General features: G+C 39.8%; 1 protein-coding gene across 1 annotated transcript in view; it reads left to right on the forward strand.

The window, feature by feature from the left end:
- Nucleotides 1–1,702: 1,702 nt before the first annotated feature.
- Nucleotides 1,703–25,188, forward strand: part of dok6 (docking protein 6) — a 36,788-nt gene continuing 13,302 nt past the window's right edge. The window contains exons 1-2 of the mRNA XM_034560418.1: nt 1,703–1,768; nt 21,243–21,350. Of these exons, the coding sequence (XP_034416309.1) occupies nt 1,703–1,768; nt 21,243–21,350 (174 nt within the window). The remainder of the gene's footprint in view (nt 1,769–21,242; nt 21,351–25,188) is intronic.

Below are 25,188 nucleotides of genomic sequence, written 5' to 3' on the forward strand. Positions count from 1 at the left end.
TGCTTACAATTTATTTGATCCTTTACTGGACCAGCCGGTTTTATTATTCAACAAATCAAACAACATCAAGTCAAGTCAAGGCCATCTAATAATGACAAAACACGGTGCTCACACACTGGCAATTGTATTTCCTTAATAGCTGGTGAAAAATATAGAAATGATATTCATACTCAGGACAGACAGGAAATAACGACCAAAAGGCAATGTTAAAAACGGTTTTGCAAATTAGTCTAAACACTAGGCCCTGTTGTATATTTGGATATTGTCTTTGAACATATTGTGTGTGTGTGTGTGTGTGTGTGTGTGTGTGTGTGTGTGTGTGTGTGCGTGTGTTAACACTCAACACATGTTGAGTGTTAAGAATGACCAAGTGAAGCACATTCATCTTGACCGTGATCATTTTTATTTTGTTGATCAATATGATCAATGGTCACACCTGCCAGAACATAGCACAGTGGTCTGGAAAGGTTATGGAAGAACCGTAACATGTGCTGTTACAGGTTGAGTCCAGGTAGGTGTATGTGTCCTGTTGACCCTCCACTACCGTGTGAAATAAAAGGTTGAGTCAAGTCATTGTTGCAATTTATAGTCACCACCTGGCGTCTAAAAATATTAAGGCTGCAAGTAATGGTTATTTTTTATTATTGATACTATAGTATTGCCCTGCTGATTTTATTTTCACCAATGATCTATTCTGTTTGTGGATTATATTCCCTGTTTGTGTAGCATTTATTATTTAATAGTTTCAGTCTAAAATGCCAATCAATCAAAATTGTTGCCAACAAATGTATCACTTGAATAATCTCCTAATTGACTGCTTGTTTAAAAAGATATGAACAAACAATGGTTTAAGGCAAACCAGAGCTGTGATCCCTTTTAACTTTACATGAAGCACAACATTTTGTCTTTTCTACTTGAGTATTGGCATATTTGTATCTGTTCATTTTCACTTCTAATGTTTCTGTTTTTGTTACCATCATAGAGACGATGCACGTAAATTAGCATCCTTGCTAACTCTAGTTGTTTGTTTACATCTTGTATTTGATGTCCATTAACGGGCTTTGTCCCTATCAAACAAACAAACAAATAAATAAAACACCAGACAAGTTGCTTCTCGTGACTAATGTTAACTGGTAAGGCTACAAAATAAAAATAAAAATCTGGCTATTCACATTCCTTTTAAATATTAGGCATTTTGGAGTAGGCCTTAAAGTCCATTAGGATGACCAATGCCTATCAGCAACCCTAATACAAAAATATGTTTCACTGGAGAAATTGGGGAAGTAATAATTGTCCACCACTGTCGGCCCTTCTCACAATTTTAGAGTAATAAAATAATAATAAAATGCTCTGCCTCCTCCTCCTCTCCCTGCGCAGCAGTTATCCCCGACCCCCCTCCCTGTTTCCGGGATGGTGTGGTCCAGGAAGCGCGCCTCCTATGTGCTCTCCTCCTCCGCTCTCCTCTCCGGCTGAAGTGAATCAGCTGACGAATGGTATCTCCCTCCTTGCGCGGATGGATCGCGCCGCCGACGCCGGGCAGCCAGAGCGCTGACACAGCCCGCTCGCCCGCTGCTGGAGGTCTCACCGAGCGACACATTTGTAACACATTTCGCTACCCGATAAAAAAAAAGAAAGAAAAAAAAGAGGTTACTTTGTTTTATTTTTCACCTCGAGCAGGAAGCTATACCGCTTCCCCCTCACCATGGCTTCCAACTTCAACGACATAGTCAAACAGGGATACGTGAGGATACGGAGTAAGAAACTAGGGGTGAGTACTGTTGCACGTGCTGTCTCGTGGAGGAGGAGGACGAGGAGTTCCAGTTGTTTGCCGTCTTTTAGCATCAGGGGCGGCGGGATAAAGAAAGAGGCTTTAATTCCTCCATAGACAGCCGTCCTGCTGCGAGCTCTTCAAGAGGAAAACCCGATTAGAGGAGCACGAGCAGCGGCCAAGTTCCCCTCAGTTCACTGTGCTAAACATACTTCTGCACATACGGAGATGTCGTACAGTCCAGGTGATTGACGGCTGGCGTTGCCATGTGGCTGTAGTTGTAACTCTCAGTCCCTTCTTTATTATCAACCTCTAGCCTGTAACTTTGTTTTCATTGAGCAAAGTTAGGCCCTATAGTTTTCTGACTGTGTTCGGTCACACACGGATAACACCAGAGATGTGGTTATATGACAGAAAAAGGGGTATACTACCAATCTCAAGGAGTTAAAAACGCTATAATAATTAGATAACTGAGCTTTTTAACAGACATTAATCACACCATAACTGACTCTAATAAGGTCACTTACATTTGAGCACCACAGGCCGTAAGTGTCATCCTGGCGCACGGTGATAATTCACACAGTGCTTTATGGATTCTAGGATGTAAAACATAATGGGAATACTGGGAAAGCCATTTATCACTATACACATTATCATCAGCCTATTATCAGTCAGAGCCGTACTGTACTTTAACTCTCTTTCAGTAATGATGAATTATGCCCAGCACTGAACAGTCCCATTGAAATCCATCTGATTTGGTGTGATGGCAGCCCTTCAATGTGACTTGATAATGGATTTCCATTGAGGTACAGCAAGGAGAAAAATGGCTAGACTGCTTAAATTGAAATGAATGATATATATATTCAATCATGAGCGCCTTATTGTCTGACTCATAAAGCCATCTGCTTTTGTTCATGCTTCCAGCTCATTACGCCAACAGAGCGGGCACACTCCCTCTCCTTTGATGAAGTGTGATGATGGAGGCTAATGATGTCTGCCTCCTCACATCATCACCTGACTTCATCAACATTATTCTACTATTGTTCGCTGCATTTTATGTTATCTTTGATTGTTATTTAAGAGCAATTGTTGTTGAGTAAGAGCGACCTATATCGCCCCTAAAGGACTTGCACAGCACAGGCTTGATGTAACAAATGAAAGCGCAAGACTTTTGTTGTTGTGGACATGCTAATTAGTTTTCTCACATACAGTTGGCTCAGTTTATTCACTTGCATCTGCTGTTAGCTGGATGCATTCAGAGAAAAGGGAGTGTGTGTGTGTGACTTTGCAAAGCAACTGCGGATGCATGCTGCGTTGGCTGTGCTCGAGGTATGGAAGCCATATCTCTGCCAGCTCCACATCTCATCCTGCTGTTTGAGGAGAATAACAGTTTGTGTCCTGATCGCCCACTCCTTCAGCCCTCCACCGCTCGCTGCTGTTTCATCATAGAAAAGCCATGCTGCGATGGCCTCGCAGGACCCTGGTGTGGGTAGACAGAAAGTATTTATCTGTCCACGCTAGGGTTAGTTATTCCGGTGTCAATTCTCATTCTGATTCAGTTAGAGAAAGAAACAACACAAATGGAGCAGAAATAAGGTATTTGTGTGCCTGAATCAACAGGCACCAATAGAGTACATCTTTGTGATTATTCCTGTTGTTGTTTTTTCCAAGGGGAAGAAAATACCTCATCATTGCCAAATGGCTTAATTTCAAGTGTTTTGAGGGAGATGAAAATCAAAATGTGTGACAAATGCGTGGGCTCACTGGAAAAAGTTGTGAGTGTTATTTGGTAGCGTGATCTCAAACAGCATATTTTACTTTACATCATCTTTGTCTCGTGTTTGACTCAACAGCTAAAAAATGTTAATTATGTCTGTGACGAGACACTTGATATGCTGAACAGAGAGTCAAAACAGAAGGAGACTCAGATTTAGTATCATGGACAAGGAGCTGCACAGGCCTCTAGCCAAATGTACAACATACTGTAGACCTCCATCCAATTGTCCACCATGCCACTGGGGCTGAGTATAGTTAAAATGTTTCAATACTCTCTGATACAACATGTTGGTTTCATTACAAACACCTTACTTTGAGACATATATGATTTATTCATTCCTACTTACTACCTACCAAAAAGAGCCATAAGTAAAGATTATTTTCACTAACCAATAATCTATTCTAATGTTTTATTTACATCTTTGATCGATAAGAAAAGAGAAAATTTACCACCACAAGTTTCCATATCCCAGGGTGACATCTGCATACTGTTTGTTGTATCCAAAAAAAAGCTATTAAGTTATCAAAATGTTTAATTTTCTGTCTGTCTACTGATTAATTTATTGATTAATCCATTCAGTTGCTTAAATCAAAAACAGTCGGAAATTAGCAAAGTTATTCAGGAACTATCTCTTCAAAGGATGAATAAACAAGATCAGATATCTGACCAACCATTTGATGCCAGTAGAGCTGCAACTATTGATTATTTGATTAACTATATCTTAATTGTCTGCATATTTTCATGATTAATTGTTGGCTTTATAAAATGGATTAAAGTGTTTACTGTCGCAATTTCTTAAAGCCCACTTCCCAACAGTCTAAAACTCAGAGACGTACCATTAACAAAAGTAGAAAACTAAGCCTTCGATGCCAGCTTTCATTTTCTGACAGTTTTTGATATGAAGTTCAACAGACACATTTCAAAAGATACCATAAAAGTACTACGAGTCAAAACCCAGCCCTACCTGTCAGGTTGTACCTTCTCAGATTTAGAACAGGACATGTGATGGTTTTTTAAATGTATTTTTATAGTGCTTTAAAGGTCTTTCAAATATCACATATCAAGACTTTGCATCATAGTTGACCTTCTAATGCTCTCACTCACTATTATAATGCTGTGCCATTTAAAATGCATTATACATTATTTTGTATTAGAAAGTAGTACAGTTGAATGGTTCTCCTTATGCGATATTAAAGTGGCCAGACCAACAGCTTCGCCTGAACTCATCAGCATCTGTCAATATGATTGGCTCATTTCCAAACCCCGTCAAGTGTGAAGGTTGAGGCCATGAGGTCAGGTGTGTGTTCTTCAAAGTGATCAAAACTACCAGCCGGGGCACCTTTTTTTTCTTAGACATTTGTTTTATTTTTTCACTGACATAAATGGCAACGATTTCCTACATTAGCCAACTTCTTTGTCTCCTTGTTGGCCGAAGAGACAACAGTGCAGTGTTCTTGAATGCACAAGTAGTCTCTCTCTCCTTTCCTCTCTCACATTCCCCTCCTCTTCCTCACCTCTCCACCCATTCTCTCACCTCACGTCTCACCTGTACTCCCCACACTACAGTGTCTCTCTCATCTCCTCCCCCCCTATTTTATCTCCCTTCCTCTTTATCTGGCTATCTCCGTCACCTCATCCCCCCTTTCTCTCTCACTATTCTCTCCTCCACTGGTTTGCAGACAGTTGAGAGACTGAGCACAAAAGCATCCTATTCATCACCCCACACTGCACCCTCCATAACCCCAACAGACTATTCCCCCTGCCACAGTGCAAAAACACGCACAGACATACACACAAATTGGCTCGGTTCAACAGTGAAGAATTGGCACACACATGCACCCGACAAACAAGTAAACAATATGCTGCCAGAGAACAGTCTGTGGATTCTCAATTAATTTTAATCCTGTGGCTTTGTACCATACAGTATTTCTTGACGACATAAAGATAAACTAAATGCTCAAAATTCCACAAAAACAAGTGTCTCTGCACTCGGAAAGAGAATTTTGCCGTCTCCCATGTAGCTCTCTTTCTATCAGTGGGATGGTCTCCTCTTTGACGAGCTGAATAACATGACCTTTGAGTAATTTGTGCGTCAGTCTCACACCAGGTACACATTTCCCAGGTTAAGCATCACTGTGGTAAATAGAAAAGGTCAGCCGTTATATGGATATTTTCCTCTCATCTGTCCAACTTGTCTTCCAGCCTTAAATGGTACATTTCAGTTTGCTGCAGGAGAGCCTGTCTGCCATTCAGTCTCTCCATTCACAAACATGTGTTGACACTTCAAAGGAGCTGCAGATTAGATGTCGGCCCAGAGGTAACATATGTAATATTTTAGGAGAACGCAGAGCACTTCACACATAGACATCACACTCAGGTTATTCTTGTTAAATTTACCACCACATTAACGCCAAAGGATTTTCACCAAAGCAAATAGTACATGCAAAAAACTCAACATTAATTTATTTTACATACAAACAAATGTGCAATGTGCAATGAGTATAGAACCAGAAGATTATGATTTTACTTAACACCAGATATTTAACGTGTCCGTGATTAACATTTGCCTATACACACATTACCGGTACTCATATGGGAAAAGGGTCACATGTATTATCAAAGCCACAGAGAACTGTCACCTAACTGCTTAGAGCAGCTTTTAGTTTGTTTTGGTTTTACGGCCTGCAACTTTTACTATTTTGGTTGTTTTCAGACACAGCACTGCAAAAGAAAAGGGTTTTACAAACCCACTGTGCACTACCTGCCTAGCACCGAACAGCAGACATACACAGTTAGCATTTAGCTGCTGATACAAGTGGAGGATTTAGCACCTAGTGAGCCAGATTTTTCCCACAGGCATTGGTGGAGATCAAAAGCTGAGCTAAACGGAGAGCTGTGAACTGAACATTAACTGAAAGACGCTAGCTGGAGGCAGCCACAGAGTTGGGTGATATTTCTCTGTAGGTACATGACAACATGTGCTCCCTTCAATATTGCACACAGTCATTGGATCAATTGTTACAAAAATATTTGTTATAGCAGCTTTACATTTTTTTATTTAATATGCTTTGAAGCTAGACCACCTTACCTCACACTCCCTGGTTTTGTGTTGTTGCCCAACAGCAGACCAAATCCCAGAATTCCCCTGTTGATGTTTTGAAACTTGGACTTGATTTTTTTTTTTAAATAGTATGTTTTTCAGATCCAGAGGTACACCTCTGGATCAGAAAATGATCTGACCATCTTAAAATGAATAGTTTACCGTCATTGGGTTGAACTGCACAGTTGAGTCTAACACTCAAGCCTAAAACCAACAAACTAACTTAGATTCTAAAAATATACATACTCTATAATATATTTAATAGACTGCTAATGTAATTCATGATAGCAAGAATGAAATTGAAAAGCACAAAGCTGCCATCAGAGTGTAGTTATGAGAGCGCGTTGGTCAAACCAGAAATCTCAAAGCAGAAAACACATTAAAAACGCATTATGTCTGGTCCAGAATGAGAAGGAGTGAAATACAATTAGCCAAACTTGTGGTTGTAAACAAATAATCAGTAAACCAATAATCAGGGCTGCAGACTGAGAGTTTAAGTTATTCATCATCCAAACACAAGGATATCATTCGCAAAAACATGGGTTAGACCCCCGTTTATAGATTTACAGAAGTGATTTGGGGTTCTTAAATTACCTTTTTACGAGATGACAATTTCACAATCTTGGGAATGTATAACGTTTGTTTTGGGGCAAATAACCCTCTGTAATTTAAGGACCGAAAAAAAAGATTGATCTAGCTCAGCGCTTATTGGAATATTGCAATTTGTGGTCTTGTAGGAATGTTTGAGGGAAGTTTAATGTGTGACAATCTACAGTACTTGTGTTGGACACATCAAATTACATTGTGTAGTACTCCTACCGGCTATTATGAGATGAATAAGATGAATGAGATGAATGTGAAATTCATGTATCCTTCCATATTTGCTCTATTGGGGAAGAAATTAAATATGTAAATACTACAATTGAATATTTAGCCAATTATTCTCTGGTTACAGCTTCTCAAATGTGAGGATTTCTACATCTAAAAAAATGCTTAGCTTGCAGTTTACACTGATAAAAGACATTAATTTCGCTAATGAAGCATTTTCTAACCGGGAGGACAAAATCAAAGAGTTATTACTCATATTAAAGTACTTTTTTGGAGCCAATGGTGCTCTCTTCCCACCTCTGTCTGCAAATAAAACAGTTAATAAGTGCTTTGTCTCACTCAGCTGTTTTTGTCATATAAGTGGGTATTTGTGTTCAGTGACCACTGGGTTGTAATGGTGTGTGTGTGTGGGTCTGCTCCCCCTTGTTGGCGCACAAGCGTCCACCAAAACAGATGCAAAGAAGTGCAGAACAATGGATCTATTGTCCAAGATATTAAAATAGGATCTTGCCACTTCCCTGCACTCAGTATTAACAATGACAGGCCATCCAGAATGGTGGATGTCAGGATTTCTTTCAGCCCAGGAACTGTACTTATCAGTGGAGCGTAGAAACGACACAGTCAGCGATGATAGACTCGTAGCAAAAATTGAGACGTCCAAGCAACATGGATAAATGTGACCGGGCTTGTGCGAAGAAATCCGATTATATCAATTAACAAATCATTCGATTCTTACATCCAGTGGCCACAATTAGGCATGTTCTTTCTAATTGCCAAAAAAGAAATGTAATCTGTGGCAGATCGAGGATTTTTAACAAACCTTGTTTTGCTTATGATTTTATTTTTGCCTTGTGGGTGCATGTAGCCTACTTTCAGCTCTTCTTGTGATGGATGTATTTCGACTTGGTGCATTAATTCACAGATATGCAGGGCTATACATCGTGTGGTCACTTCCTTTGGTTTTCATCAGCTTCCTCCATCAGACAAAGACCTGGAGACAAATTACCAGCTCTTATTGGCCCTGATGAATTGCATCTCGAGCAGGATATGGGAACAACAGTCGTTACTCATGATGAAAAATGTGCCTCTATTATATAGTCGCTTTCATAAATAAATTTCGGCCTGGATCCCACTTGAACATTTCACATCATTGATTCCCGTTATTCCTAATTATTAAAAAAGCTTTTTGTCAAGACGGAATGTTGTTATTAGTAGTTAGTAAGGTCTAGAACCCAATTGATTAAGTGATGAACCATTAAAAGACTAATAAATCGCTAAACATTCTATTTCCTTGACCTCACTCAGTGTCATGCTCTCAAAAAAAAATCAACTTTTCCTCTCTCTTGTTGTCTCCTGCGTCTTGCCTCTGTCTCTGCCTGACATCTGAACACAAACGCATGTCACACCAAGCTGGCGCTGTCCATAACAGCTTTGTGTTCCCAATGTTTTCTGATGAGCTGCTTTGTAAAGTGCAAAGTTCTCTAATCCCATTGAGGGAGAAGTCACAGCTCAATGGAAAAGGACTCTCTTCATGGCTATTTAATCGTTCCAATCCCTGCAGAGCCTGCCCCCTGACACTTGATTCAACACCAGAAATGAAAGTAGAGAGAACAAGCATATTATCCAACCACATTTCCATCTTTGTTCCACTTTAGATCATTATTTTTCTATATAAAGTGCAGAAAACATAACAGAGCATAGAATTTAAAGCAGCTTTAACAAGATTTGTACAATCGATCACATGGGGATTTGTATGTGAAAGGGGGTCGCTCATAGCGATGGTACCACAGAGAATTATCACCCGACTCTGTTTATGGACATTTCAGTGCAACTGTAATGTTTTGATTCACTCTCACTGCTCTCATCACCAGCGTTGGCAGCTAATTTTAGCAGAAAAAGATGAAAAGAAACGACTGGTATTCTTACTGCACTAAAGGATGGGCAAACAAAGTGAGCAAGTTGTATAGTGTAGCATTCAACAGATATGTCATATTAACTTTATTTAAAAAAGGACATCATTTCAGCTACATTTATTCATTTAGTTATAGATATATTTTGTAACCAAAATGTATTTATTTCAAAAACATTTCATATCATTGAGAAGACTAACACCATTTCCAAAGACTATTTCGACACTATTTGTGATGTCACTGAGAGATGTTCCTTCACCTGCTTCGCTGACAAGGAAGTGAAGACTGTTGACTAAATATAAATATTACATTTCAGCGACGTGACAGTCACGAACAAATTAGATTTTACTGTAAAATCGTAAAAAAAAATGTAAATTGTCACAAAGTTGGTAAGTCTCTTAGTAGTGATTTTACAAGAGAAGCTTTGGTCCTCAATTCAAAATGTGGTATATATATATTTTCAATTAGGTTGATAAAATTAAGCTGTGTGATATTGTAAGGTAAATGTATTTTTCACCATAGTCACTGCATCTTATTCACATATTTCCCTTCCCACGCGAGGCGTGGGCTTTACACTTCTCTGTGGGACTGTAATGCTAGATTGTGCAGATTCACTGGAGGCTCACCTATACAACACCATGCCTAGAGGAATCTATCATAGCTCCATTAACACTTCTGCTTCATCCTCCTCTCCTCCCCTTCCTCACCTAATTAATCAACAGACCAGCCCTCGGGGCTCTGCTCTGGAGCTAAGCTCACTCTCACTTTGTGTGTCTCTGTGTGTGTGTCCATACAGTGTGTGGGCATTGTGTTTATGTGTATTTGCATGTGTTTTCATGTGTCAGAAATATACAAATACAAGTGGTGCTGTTTAGGACTAAAGATCCATCAGAAATTCCTTCAGATGTCGTTATCAGTACGTATAGTCTTATGATAAGAGTCAGTCGTCTCTCTCAAACTGCTCCCAAATTGAATTCAGAGAAAGTGTATCGGGTCTTCAAGGATGAGTTGTCATACATGCAATCTGCTTTGTAAATAATGTCGCAAAAGGGGACCAGATTAAGTTATTCTTTGAAAAACAAAAGTCCCACCTACCTTTTTTATATTTGAATCACAATCTATAATGAGTTATTCTCCTGCTGTTACCTTCAGCCTGCTTGCCAAGCACATTCAGTACAGTGCACAGCCAAAGATAGCCTCAGCTGTGTGTTAAGGGGCGTGTGTTTGTCTGTCTTCTTAATTTTCTCAATGCGGCGCATAGGTAAACATTATTATGGCCTTGTTAAAAAATAATGAAATATTACACCTGATCTGCTTTAATTGCAAACAAATAGCCTTGTTGAATAATGTAAATTAGCTCTGGCTGTGGAGTAAACAAGGCTTTTTTATGTGGCACTAATTGTCAGGCACTGTATTATTAATGTGTTGTTAAAAAATAAATTGACCTTGTGTAAGTTGGAGGGAAAAAAAAGAAGCTCAAGTCACCCGTCTATGTCGAAGGAGTGTTTGTTTTGAGATGAGTTTGTACACTCTCCTCGCCTCCCTCCTTCTTCCTCAGGGGAGTTCTTTTAATAGTAAGGAGGTGACAGTTTTCCCTCGCTGAACACTGGGGTGACATTTTGGTACCTGCCTAACGCTCATGAAACTCTACAGATGACTCACTTAAGTTGCACCCAAGTTGCCTGCTTCTTTTAATTCACACTCCATTCTAATGAGCCGAACTGACCTTGAGTGTAGGCCAAGGTAATGTGATCCCCTTTCTATTAAATAGCCTTTAATATTTCCCAAAGAATTATTGTTCAGGGAATGAATTTTGGATAAGGTCTGCCAAGAGAAATGGAGCACACAATAGTAGCCTTGGCAGGGGCACTTTGAGCGGATCCTTTAATGGTCATAATAATGGCTCTGGAGAGTCATAAAACAATTGAAAACATGAGGTTATTGGAATCAATTATAGAACAGAAGAAAGAGGAGTTAATGTGGCAAACCTTTGATCCATCATGAGTTGTAAGTTTGCCAGCAGATTAGGACTTTTTAAGAAAGGCAGTTTGTTTTTGTTGTTGCGGAAGCACACATTGGGGTCAACATTAACTGGTGTGTCCCCCACACACACACCTTCCTCCCTCAAAATCCCCTCTTAATGTTCGCTCACGTCTCTGAGAAATGTCTGTTGGACTAAGTGATAATTGCATTCCTCAATGATTCCATGCCGAGGCACACAGTGACACCGAATTGCAGCCCACTTATTCCAAGGCACTGTGTTCTTTAGAGATGAGACAAAACCAATATGACCAACTCCATCGGACCCTTTTCTTTGACATAGAAGTGTGCTTCCTCCTTTCCCTTCTTTTGCAAACACAGACGTCTATTACCATAGTGTCCTCTTTGATTTGCAGACCAAATGTGGCTGAGTCGAGTTAGTTCCACGGAGCACAAATCTCTGCTTTTCGGGTTGTGAGGGAATAGTTGTTGCAGACACAGAGCCCACTGCTTTCCCGGCTAACCGTATCAAAGAAGCAGCCCGAACATCAGTGAGCGAGTACCTCTTTAGAATTAATCCTCGTGGGGGAATGACTGCACCAATGCATGAGGATTACTGCTTTTAGGGCTTCTGATCAAATTCAAATAACAAACGCCTGCACAAAGTGTCCTGGAAAACACTCTGTGTTTCATAATATTCTGGTAAACATGCAAGTGTTTGCTGGAACACCTCACAGTGGTCTGTGCCTCATTCAATTTCACAGTCTTTATTGATATGATAATCAAGTGGCCAGCTAATGGTAATTGGTGGAGTTGCGTGTGGGCAAGAACTCCTTTCATTCTCTTACTTTATATTCTCTTCCCACAGAGGCTGACGGTCACTTCTAATGCACTGCATTTGGTTTCCATGTAACAGCCCCTCACCTGACTTAGATGCTAATTTTGTTCATCAGGAAGCCGCCGGCAGCACAAGCACCAACATACTGAAGTGGAAAATAAGGCTTTTCTTACATTACAACGAGACCTACATGGAGGTTTGTGCATGCAGACTGTATTCCTCTTCATTTATGGATTTAGTTCAGTTCAACATTCAGCCACGCTCGAGGGTACACTGTGCTGGACAACTCATTCCAGGCTCATAACAAAAATAACACTGCTCTGTATTGTTGCTTTCTGTCTCCAGTGGTCTCAGTCTGCTTGTTGGCAAGGGTATTCTGACATAGTTAAATCCTTCTTTGTCTGCGTGTTATTGTCTATGAACGCTGCAGCCTTGTACATGGATTAAATGGAAATTGCTGTGTGTGTGTGTGTGTGTGTGTGTGTGTGTGTGTGTGTGTGTGTGTGTGTGTGTGTGTGTGTGTGTGTGTGTGTGTGTGTGTGTGTGTGTGTGTGTGTGTGTGTGTGTGTGTGTGTGTGTGTGTGTGTGTGTGTGTGTGTGTGTGTGTGTGTGTGTGTGTGTGTGTGTGTGTGTGTGTGTGTGTGTGTGTGTGTGTGTGTGTGTGTGTGTGTGTGTGTGTGTGTGTGTGTGTGTGTGTGTGTGTGTGTGTGTGTGTGTGTGTGTGTGTGTGTGTGTGTGTGTGTGTGCGCAGAGGATTGCTGACTAAAGCTGTAATACATAAAGAGGTTTGGATAAAGGATGGTTCAAAGAGCAGGCAATTGTCATAATGATGACTTAAAGCAAAATTGTCCCAGCATAAAAAATGATTTACACATGCACTGCCTTCTATACTGTTGCCAGCAGTGCATGCCAACCTCATTGTCACTAGAATCAATAGTGGCTCAAATATACCAAATTAAGCAACATTATAAAACGGTATGGGTATATTATGGGATTATGATTGGGGTGTAGTGCTTTGTCCTAGTTTTTGTTAGTTGGACTCTGTCCATGCCCAGTACCCAAGGATGGATGCCGGAGAAGCCATAGCCTAAGTTCACACAAGCAACCCTGTTTATACCATTAAAAAAAGTCTCTCCTCTTCACTCCCCCACACCTGCAAGAGAAACTTCAATATTGACCTACATCTCCTTCAGAATAATTTGGCTGCTATTTTCGTGCTGTGCTTTAAAAAGAAAGACGAAAAAAAGCCCTGCTACAGTATCTGTGATGGCTGGTTTCAGCACAGTGTGTGACATTTTAAATAATGTTTTACCGCTCAAGGCTGCGTTGCCCAGCGTGGGTCAAACAGCTCCCTTGTCTCCCCCCACAGTTATAACACACAACAAATACTTTCCCTGCACTCAGGAATCACAATTGGAAAAGAGACTCGGCTTGTGGCTTTCCAAGGTGTGTATGTTGTGCCTTAAATTAGAGGAAGAGAGTTTCTCATGGGCGATACAGCAAAAGGTAGTCATTAGTATCCGTGATTAGTGCTCTGACCACAAGTTCCACGCATTATTCATCATGCATCCTAATGGAGGGCTGCAGCCACTTGCCTCTTTAGTTCTGATCTATTCCAACACACCACTTTTTAAGCAGCCGCTCTCACCACCTCATGGTCCTTTTCACATCTTCAACCTTTCTCTTATGCAAACCTTCCTTCTTTTGACCCTTTATTTCTGTTTCCTTCTGTAATGCGCTCTTTTATTTTTCATAATTCCTGGCTTTCTCCTAATCTCTTGCCCATGCAGTCTTTGTCGTATTGACACATTGTGACATTGAAATCCAGCATTCGGCTATGAATACTCAGCATGTAATGCCACCCGGGCCACAGCCAAGGCCTTAACCAAGGAAAATAAGGGTTACTAATATTGTAATTTTACAATTCAGGCTCATGTATGTTGGATGAGAATATCCAATTATGCACAGACACAAGAAAGAGATGATGAATGGGAGAGGAGAAATTTAGAAGAGAGAGGGTGACGACAGAAGGGCAGGAGGAGAGACAGAGATGAACCAGGCTTGGAGAAAAAGTGAGGAGGGGGAGTGTGTGCGTGTGTGTGTGTGTGAGTGTGTTTGGGTGGGGGGGCAGTGATTACTTGCTACTGAGGTAGCACTGCATTACACATGAGGATTTGGAATGGCCCAGATAAAGTAATCTATGATTAACTGGGGAGCGGCTGACTCGCCACCCTGCCAACAGCTGTAGTCAGGGGCGAATTACAAAATGATGGGATGTCCAAACATTTTAGATGCGGTGGGAAATATATTTCCTTACACGGGAGGGAGGTTCAGTGGGGATGAGTGTTATGTATAAAGTCAAAGGTGACAGCCGGCGACTAGGGAGGAGAGTGACAGAGGCAGCAATTTAAGGCAAACGTTTTAGTGGTCGCATTTAACAGAGGATTGCTGAAAGGGTCTAACAGTCCTCGGAGGATTTGGGTAAGGGGGAGACAGGGGTCGCGGCGGGCGGAGTGATGGCCGCAATGATTGCTGTAACAACTGTCTGACAGAATAACAAATCAAATTATAAAGATGGACACAGCGGCACAGACCCCGCCACCGTCTGAAATTGATTGCCAGCACCAGGAGCTGATATTATGGGGCCCGGTCTGTCATAGTCCATCAGCCGTCATTATCACCAGGGGAACACTAAACCTCATGCAGAATGAGGATGACGACTTCATCCACACACTACTGCTTGGAGTTAAACAGAAAAACAAACGCAGACAGAACCCTGCTATATCAGAGTTTATGTTTTTTTTAAATACTGTTCATAAATATAAATCGTCTTTATATGAATTATGGAGGGGTTACAAACCCTTCCCACATTTGTCCCTTTAAAAAAAAATCATATATTTTAGGAATAAGGAATGCAAGTGCGCTGCTGAGGTTTTATGATTGTGTTTCAATATTAACTCCCGAGAATTTAACAGGCGTCTATTTTTATTCTGCAATGTGATTTGTCATTTAACTGAAGCCGGCTGTCATTGGAAATCATTTTCATGTCTTCAGACAGTTCCTCAGTTCATCCAAATGACAAGTGATTTAGCCTGTGGGGGAAATAGGCCCATATTTTATTGAGAGGCGAGACGGTTCTTTAATAATGCCAGAAGTTTCCGGGAAGTGAATGGACTTTGTGTTTGAGGCCACTTACAGCAAATGACCATGGCTCCAAAGATGGCTCATTATTGAGGTCCATGAGGTGTCTGGCTTCCTAAATTATCTACTAGACCTCTCAGTCATGGTTTCACACACCCTCTTGTCTGACTATACCACCTGTCAGTATCCCAATTGAAGCTTTTTTTTTTTTATTCTAACATTAAATGTCACCAAGCAAGGTTGTTTTATTTGGAGATAGCCATGCTCTCAGTTTCCTTTTGGACCTTTTAAAAGAGCCCTTCCCACAGTCTGCTTCCATCTGTCTGTGATCATATTTTGCCTCCAATCCGTCTTGCGGTCCCCCCGAACAACAGTCTCAGTGTGGTTGTCGTAGTCGAGCTGGTGTTGATGAACTCGCTGCACCTTGCCAAGTGCCTCCTGAAGGGTTTTCCTTGCCACAGACAGACCTGCCTAAAAGTGAAGGGATTGCCCTTGAAATGTTCTCTCCAGATTTTTTCTGCTGCCTTGCTTTGTGTGGCGACGTAATCATTGTTCTTTAGTAGTGGAGCATCACACAGAGATTAGAGATGTCACAATATCTCATACATTTGGCAGTCAATACCAATACCAGCGAAATTCAATGTTTTTTGTTTCCCAATTTGATACCACGCAAATTAAAAACAAAGAAATTTCCCTGGAACTTGGATTTACTCTCCTTTATTACTGTTTGCATACATTTTTTTGTGAATTTATTATTAATCCCAGATAATCCCCTCAAGTTTTTTGCCAAAAACTAAATGTTAGATTACATTTAAAGACATCATGATAACATTATAATTTCCCTTTGCATTGATCCCCAGTACCTGTGGTACTGTGATAAAAGAGGTACCTTCACATTTTTCAGAAGAGTGTATCTTATTCATATCTTGTTAGCAAAATGTATTCAACCCTCATGACCTTTCTCAGTATGTTGAAGGTTGAATACCAAATAGGTTTCTTAAACTTTTAGCAACAGCCTACACACAATACATAATGATGACAAATGAAAACATGCTCTTTGACGTTTTGGTATTTTTACTTTTCAAATTTCCACCATATCTCAAGGTCGGTCAAATTTGAGTTGGTAATGGAAGTGAAAACCAATCTGAAAATCTTCATCGGAAGGTAAATCGTGGCACTGAGTTTTGCATTACAACAAAAGAGTCTGGTCTTGTTCCATTTGCCAAATTTGGCATGCTATCATGTGTTTTCTTTATCAGAAGTGGCTTATTTCTGCCAATCATAGATATGTAATATTTTTAAACTAGTATTTAAATTTATATATTTAGGATGCTCATTTGTATGGTTCCTGCGAGTATTGTAAAGACAGACACCTATACACACTACACTGTACATTATTGTAGCTGGAGATGCTCGCCATAATCTGCTATTGAAAAATGTTGATCTTGTTGTCACACTTGGTTTTCCTTGTTGATAATACAAACTGCAGTTTTATGTGACTCTTTCCAAAAGTGCCATGGTTAAACAAAACATCACATATAGGATGTCCAACATGCATTTGAACTACACTGTCAGGATTCAGAAAAAGGCTTTGACTCTTATCACTGCTTAGTAGTTATTATTCTTGGTTAAATTCAAGATTTTAACATTACGTTCATAGTTATATTGTATTGCTACATTAATCACATGGAAATGTACATACAAACATGCAGGACATTGTTCCTTGCATTAATTTATGTTTCTGATCTGTTTACGTATTAATGAAGAGGAAAGAGACCCACACACACCACACTAAATCGTGGGGAACTTGTGTTGGAAAAATTATTTCACAATCATTCTAAGATTGTGTTAATGAAGTGTTACATTTTAATGACCCAATCTCGTTTGGATTCCAGTGGCCCTGCGGGTTCATCCCACCTCTCAGACTTTAAATGAATGCACAATAAAAACACTTCTTCTTTTGTGATCATTGTGACCTGCTGAATTTCGCCGACCATTTTGATAATGTTTATTTATTTGTCTTCAAATCGTCAATGTGGAGAAGTGCTGAGATGGTAGTAATTGTGTGTGTGTGTGTGTGTGTGTCTAATCAGGTACACGTTGAAGGAGGTTTATGGGTGTGTTTGCATACGAGGAAGCCTTCTCTGAGTTTTAATGAGTCTCTCCCTCATTAATCAGACTGTGAGAGTGAGACCTGCCAATCAGGCCCTTACAGAAAAAGGTACAGAGTCCAGAGTGTATATTTATTCATTAAGAGGTCCCTTGTTGAGAAACTGCTTATGTCAATTCATGTAGAAAACACAATTGGACCTGTTGCTTACTGTAATCTGTTCAAGTGAATTCATTCAGAATTTGGTGTATTCTCCAATTTCAAATATCCATAAAGTCCCTGTGACTCTGGCTTGATTAATGTTGTCCATGCATGATGGAGGAGCTTGATCTGAATTCTGCTCTTGAAACAGTTGACCGTTCAATTATTTTAACTTTACTACACTACCAAAGTATCTTTCCTCAATAATCTATATTAGGACCAGTACTTTTTAAACTATGGACACACCCCCTTGTTGAGACATTGTATCTCATCCCATATACTAATGATACATACACATGTGGCTTTGTCTCCTGATGACACAAGACCAATTTTAGTGTCTGGCTGTTACGAAACCGTAACATCCAGATTTATTTAATATAGAAAACTAATAGTCATAGGCTCCTAGGTTGAGAGAGCAGAACTGGATTTACCTCTAGACAACAGATAAAGAGTACTATCTTTGTCTCAAAACTACACCTCAAGACTCATTGAAGGGGTGTCACCAGATCAGTTTTGTTATAATCTTTAATAAATAAAAGCTAATGTATGGCAATTCCTCTCCCTGACACAAAGACACACAAAAAATCATCACTCTTATGTTTCTAGCAGACGTGAAATACTCTTTTCTGGTCTACCTTACAAAATATATACAAAATAAGCAACAAACGTAGTATAACTAATTAATAACTAATTATGGGTATAGGCATATATCAAGTGAATCAAAGATTTAAGATGCTAAGGAGCAAACATAAAGAATGCCATCAATCACATGACAATGTCTATGAGTTGCATTGGATATTGTTTCCAAACTGTAGCCTACTTTGTGGAGTTGATCAAAGGTATACCACCAGCATTTTCTTCAAAAATGTCCTGTTCTTTAATACTTTTTTTCTGGAACCTGGTTTGGATTTCACTGAAAAGCAATGTATTCTACACTGTTCTGGAATTAAATGAGTCGCACCAAACCAGCAGAGAGTGTCGTTCACTTCTGTGCAATTACAATAAGTGTTAGAGTGTCTCTGAATAAGATCTACCAGCAGCCAAAGAACAGGACTGCCTTGACAAAGCATTGACAACTGTGGAACAGGCACAATTTAGCCCTCTCCATTCATACCCCCTAGTTCTTATTATGCATAAGCTATCTCACTGAGCTTGCCTTTGTGCTGGTATAATTACATAATCTGAGCACTCCTAGCGTGAATTACTTTGTGTGCGTCAAGCAGGCAGCATTGCTTTGACTAAAGCTCCCAAAGGGGAATTGAGGTTAGTTTTAATTGTAATGTTTAAAAGTTGCAAATGTGGTCATGGCCATTGTCTAAAGGGTTTCACAAAGTTACTTGTTTTTCTGTCAAAGCTGCAGTTTTGTGTTGTTTTAATAGGCGTTATCATAGACATAAATACAGTGTTTTCAATTTTGAGTAAGATTTTATTGCCCCTTTGTTTCCTTCTTCACCTTACTTTAAAGCATGTATTTTGTGTTGTTTGCTGTTCATAATGGGCCTGAGCAGCACTTAACTAGAATGGAGGCCCATCAAGGCAGACCGATAAGGACCGAGGGATCCACTCTAGTCAATTACTGCAAAGTGCCAAGTTCAACTCAGTGGGCTTTTTATGAAGTACACCGGCTGAGTAAACAAATTAATCGTACATCCATGGTTCCCAAACACAACCATGTGGCCCAGGGCAATCATACATCAGGCAGAGTGATAGCGGCTGTCGACACCAGGAAATAGAAGGGACCCACTATTAAAGATAGGCAACCACATAGGACTCATAAGCTTTTGGCCATCACACTTATTCTGTCTCTCAGCTGCAGTGTTGTGAATGTTTTGGCTGTTTACACCTTGACGCTGGTCATGTCAAGAGAAAGGTTATGTTTTGGAATTCTAAAGTATTGCTGTGGGGTAACCGTGGAATGATATTGAGCTCTTTTTATTGATCCTCAGGGATGATGCTGTCCAAAGAAAACCATGTATCTACAAATGTAGCTATTTAAAAGCTGCCCATTGGTAATAAATGCATTGCATCAAAGCAGAAAATAGGGCTGTTCCTCTTAGCTCATGAATGATGATTACATGGTCTGCTAAAGACTGCTTGTGATTGGAGGTAAAATGACAGGTGTACGCATACATATAGTGATTTTGTGTGTTCATGCGTGTGTTTTGTATACGTTCATTTGTGTCCCTTTTCATGATTTGATCTTGAAGTTTTCCATTATATAACATCCTGTATTTGTGTTGTCTTCAGCTGGTGGATAAGCCAGACTGTAGTCCAGTAATCAATACAATGTATAGTAATCTGAGAGAGAGAGATGGAGAGAACACGAGAGATAAATGAGAGAGGCTTTTTGTCTCTGTGTGGCAAAAAAGAAAAACTGACTTCAGGATGAAACTAAGTTGTTCAGCCTGTAAAGCAGAGTGTAGTTTGCTCAAAGCATCTTAGGAATGTGAGTTTTTGCTCCAATTTCAATTCTGGGACAACACTTGTTAGTGTATGCACGTATTCTGAAATGCAGTTTAATGTCAACGGTTATAGACCATTTCTGCACTATTGCTAATAAATAAACCAGGGAATTTCCCATTTCAATTGGAAAATAAATGAATAACTGAATCAATCAAATATCAAGGATCTAAATTATTAAAAAAAGAAATCTCAATAAATCACTTTAATTATTTTTACAAATGTAATATCTCTTTCCCTTGTGTACTTTCTATCTTATATATTCCTTTATCATATTCTGCAATGCAAATATGGTGGTCGTAGCTTTAGGTTTTAAGATTCAGGATGCTGCTGAGGATTCTCCCATTAACAGACACTTTCAGGAAATCAAACCAAATCCTCAGTGTTTCTTAAAAATAAATGCACAACCAATGATGTTTTATGTTCTAATCCGTTATCTCATCAAAGTTGTTTCCATTTTTCCAATATGCTAAATATTCCTATGGAGAGTATTTGGAGTTGCTATTGACCAAGATCGAAGCATTTACCCACGTCCTAAAACTCTGACAATACACCTTCAGCTGTCAGACAGACCAGTGAGATTAATGCATTAATAATGAGCTCATAACATTTGAATGAGATAGATTCCAAAGAGATGACATTTCCGATGTATTTGATTTATGAGGCAGAATGGCTTGATTTCCTTTCCCAAGACTTCTGTTTGGTGCTTTTACTCTCTATTTGACATTCAGCTTGATTAACATGTAAGGAGGGTGAGAATCACTTTACTCTGCATGTACGTCATGTCAGTGCTTCCCAATGTAAACAACATGAATGAACCCTAAGGCCAATCTAAGTTTAGATCAATGGGAAAATATTCCTGCTCAAGTGTTTCATTGCTTTGATGTTTTTGCAATAGTAAGCTTGAATCCTAGGGTGGTAACTGGCATTAATTTCTCTGCTCTGAGCTTTAGTAGAGCAGGTGTTGATTTTTCTGTCCTGTTTTGTCACGCTTCCTTTTCCTGGTCTATTATTGTGTGGTTACAGTCGGTTTGTGTTTTTCTGTTGTCTGTATCTGCAGTTACTGAAACGCATGTCTTTGCTCCAGGAGAGTTTCAGTAACAGGGCGGCCATCGTTCTTTGTTGTCAGATCTTCCGGAGGTGTTGGCTGGTGTTCAAGAAGGCCTCCAGTAAAGGTCCACGACGGTTAGAGAAGTACCCGGACGAGAAGGCAGCCTACTTCAGGAGCTTCCACAAGGTACACACACACACACACACACACACACATATATATTAAAGATTACATTATGGTTTTCATTCAATTTGATAATCTATTGATTTACTTTTTTCAATACAGCACAGCATTAATCACATTAATATTAGAGCTGAAATGATTAGTCAAATATTCCATTAGTTAATTGATTAGAATAGAAGATTCATCTGCAACCATTTTCATGAAAAGGCTGCAACTAGTATTTTCACTATTGATAAATCTCCCAATTATTTTTCTGTAAATCAATTTATATATATATATATATATACATATACATATAGAGAGAGAGAAAATTAGTACATTTGTGCAACCCTCAACAATATATTATATTGTGCGTCACAATAAAAGCAAGTATATAGTGTCTCGAGCTTTATGGATATTTGGTCTATATAAAACAAGTTTCACTAAGCAAAGAGTTTAACTTTTACATTTGAGTTGCTAGCGGTGAGGCTTAATGGTACTGATGTCAGTCAGTCCTTTGGTCAATCAGGATGAAATGTAGTGACCAAATTTCCATGAAATTACTAATCAATATTCCTAATCTCCAGAATGTTATTCCTAATGATTTGGGAACAATCTGACCTTTTTTTCCAATGCCACCATCAAGTCAGATAATGCCACTAATATATAACAAATGTATCGCATTCAAAAGTTGGTTTTCTTGATTACCAAAAAGAGATTAAATGTGTTGTATCACTCCCCAGGGACCAGTTGCTGGCGGAGTCTAAATGCGACTGAATTTGGCTCACCAGATAAAAGCCCCGATTTTCATTTTGCAATTTGGAATTAAGGTGGAATTAATTAGCGTTAGCTGATAAAATCTGACACCAATGGTCGGCCACCAAAAATTAGGTGTTTGGTCTTGCATTAAGACAATAAATGTATTCTCTTAAATCATCAGGAAATGTGCTCCAGTAATAATGTGAAATTAATTTATTTTAAAGAAAAATGCAGCACTTGTTGTATAAGATTAGGTCACTCAAGGTGGGTGTTTTTTTTTCCCATAAATACATTTTCATAGAATCACTCAGTACTGTATTACACACTCCTACCAATAACCTGTTTTTCATCCATTGGTCACAGATGATAGAATTAAAGATCCATTAAGACACTTTTTGCAACTTTATCATCTCCTCTGGGGCCCTTTCCCTCCCTTTTTAGAAAGTAATAATCCAGTGTATAATATATCTCTGCCCGCCTCTTAAGCCCTTTGAAATTCTCCATTTATGACTCATTATCATGGTGATGGGAGATGATGTTAAGACTATAAGACCGTGAACAGAGTCTTAAAGTAATGAGAGGAGATAACAGTAGAGGATAGGAGACTTTGACACCAGGTTTCCTTTGTGGCTGTAGCTTGAGTAGTCTGTAGCATTACTGTAACCATGTAATTATGAATTTCTCACTGGCTAGGTAGAGGTTCAGATCCACTTTGTTATCCCTCGCTGCTACAGTATCAGCCATGTATGGTGAATGAAGCGTCTACCTGCCTATACTGCATCATGCTGTCAAACTAGGCGTCCTGTGTGGCTGTAACACCTCCCCCCCCTTACCGGGGGCATCTTATGCACCCTGCGCCGGAGTGAGCGATGAGCGCACACATGCACTAGTGCACCTGGTAATGCATCGCCACAAAGATCAAGAAAGGTCCCGTCTGAGGGCTTCATTCAACGCTGCAGTGCTTTGGGAGGAAATAGGCTGCACTGGTGGCTGATTTACAGAATCAACACAAAGGGGATTTCTCTCTCTCTCTCTCTCTCTCTCTCTCTCTCTCTCAGAGGCACTGATCCACACAGTAAAACAATCTCTGAATATTTGTAGCAATATTTCTGGCCCCGTTAAAAGTGTTACTGTGTGCTTCACTTTTCAAGCTCTCCTGAGCTGAGGCAGCTGAAGTGGAGAGATGGAGCTGTATTTAAATGCCCAAACACAATGTGTCGTTAGGGAAGCAGGTGGTTTTAGTCACACTAGTGCAGTTGTTTGGTTGGTCCACCACTTTAGAGGGAGTAATATGGCAACAATTGGATGGAGTGCCATGAATTTCTGTACAGACATTCAGGACGATGCAGACAGTTATGAACCACTCAGAATGTATTGCGATCCCTTCACTTTTTTTCGAGCACCATTATCAGCTCAAAATGGATCCAGTACTTTGGTTTACCACTTAATGACATTTCCTTCATTCTCAGCTGTACTTTTTTTATGTGACAATGTTGTCCTCCAAAGTGAGCATTCTAACACATTGAACTGAGAGCCAGCATTGTTAAGATTACGTGCTAAAAATCATCATTTTACTTGTCATATTGAGCATGTTAGCAAGTTGACATTCGCATATAACTGTCAGCACTGAGCTGATGGACCCATTCAAATCAATGGCCCATTGAGCCCTGGCCGCAGGAGGACATCGGGATGCGTTATTCCAAAAGTGGCTTCGGATTCTGTTTTTATTGCTGTAGGCCGCTGCATCTTTAATTTTTTTCCCAGCATCCCCTGCAGTCCCAATAGCCGCAGCCTCAACGCACATTCAAAGGAATGAGAGGCCTGCCGTTTTTTACTGTAACACCTGATTTGGTTTGACTGCAGCCTTCTTGATATATGAGATCTAATTTACACCTTTGAATAAACAAGAAGAAAGACAGAAAGGGAGGAGAGGAGATGAGGAATAAGTCTCATCACAAATGATTCACTTCGCTCGGACTCTAGTGCCTCAGTCTGGGAATGCACCCAAATCTCTCCCTTAGACACATGGCTACACACACACACACACACACACACACACACACACACACACACACACACACACACACACACACACACACACACACACACACACACACACACACACACACACACACACACACACACACACAGCCTAAAACATGCACAGTTACACAAACAGAGACAGAAATGAATGGCTGGTGGAATTCACGGCTCAGAAATTCCCACAGTTGATGCTTGCTTTCTAGCAGTTCTATGTATGAATGATCTGCCTGAGGACAAATACATACTGTATCCTCACAGGGACTAAACATAATCACCTCATCTCATATCAAATATTTAGATACTATCTTTGAGGATGATATACGAAATTACACATGTTAAACTTTCATTATTCATAGCCTCTTCTCTTTTTATTTAATGTAACTTGAATGCTGAGCAGAGGATATCTGACAATAGAGGGGAAATGTACAATGTGTAGTGTTATCGAACAAAGAGATCTGTAGTCCATGTATGTTGTGTGCGTTATTAGGTTTGGGCTTTTAACCTTAAACAGTCAAGCTTTACTATACGGGCAGTGAGCCCAGCTAATTCATTTCCAACAGTCTGGCAAAGGGCCCACAGTTAGCACACAATAGACTACAATAATGTAATGGGCCTTATCTCCCAGGCAGAGCGAACACAGAGGAGACTGTTGAACAAAATGGCCTGTGAATGCGGGTGATATTCAATTAAATGCAATCTTCTTTTTTTTCCATCCAAGATCAATATCCTGGTAAAGTGATTTAGATGCTTTTGATTGCCGCCCCCACCCAACCACCACCCTATTGGCTAAAAAAAAAAAAGAAATCCCTTTTAAGGAGGCACTTGAACAGCAGATACACAGTGTTACAGTATGAGCGTCAGGTCACATTTATTCATAAAGTGCTTTTAGCAATGCATTACACACAACACCAGCAATCACTGCGCTACAAGGAGCTGACATTGTGAATGATTTCTTACTTTTTTTTAAATAACTTTTTGTAATCAGAGGGAAAAAACTGCCATTGTTCATATATCTCTTAAGATCCCCCACATTTCTGTTTTTCTTTGCCATCCGTTATAT

Source organism: Cyclopterus lumpus, chromosome 20, assembly GCF_009769545.1.
Source record: "Cyclopterus lumpus isolate fCycLum1 chromosome 20, fCycLum1.pri, whole genome shotgun sequence".
NCBI lineage: Eukaryota > Metazoa > Chordata > Actinopteri > Perciformes > Cyclopteridae > Cyclopterus > Cyclopterus lumpus.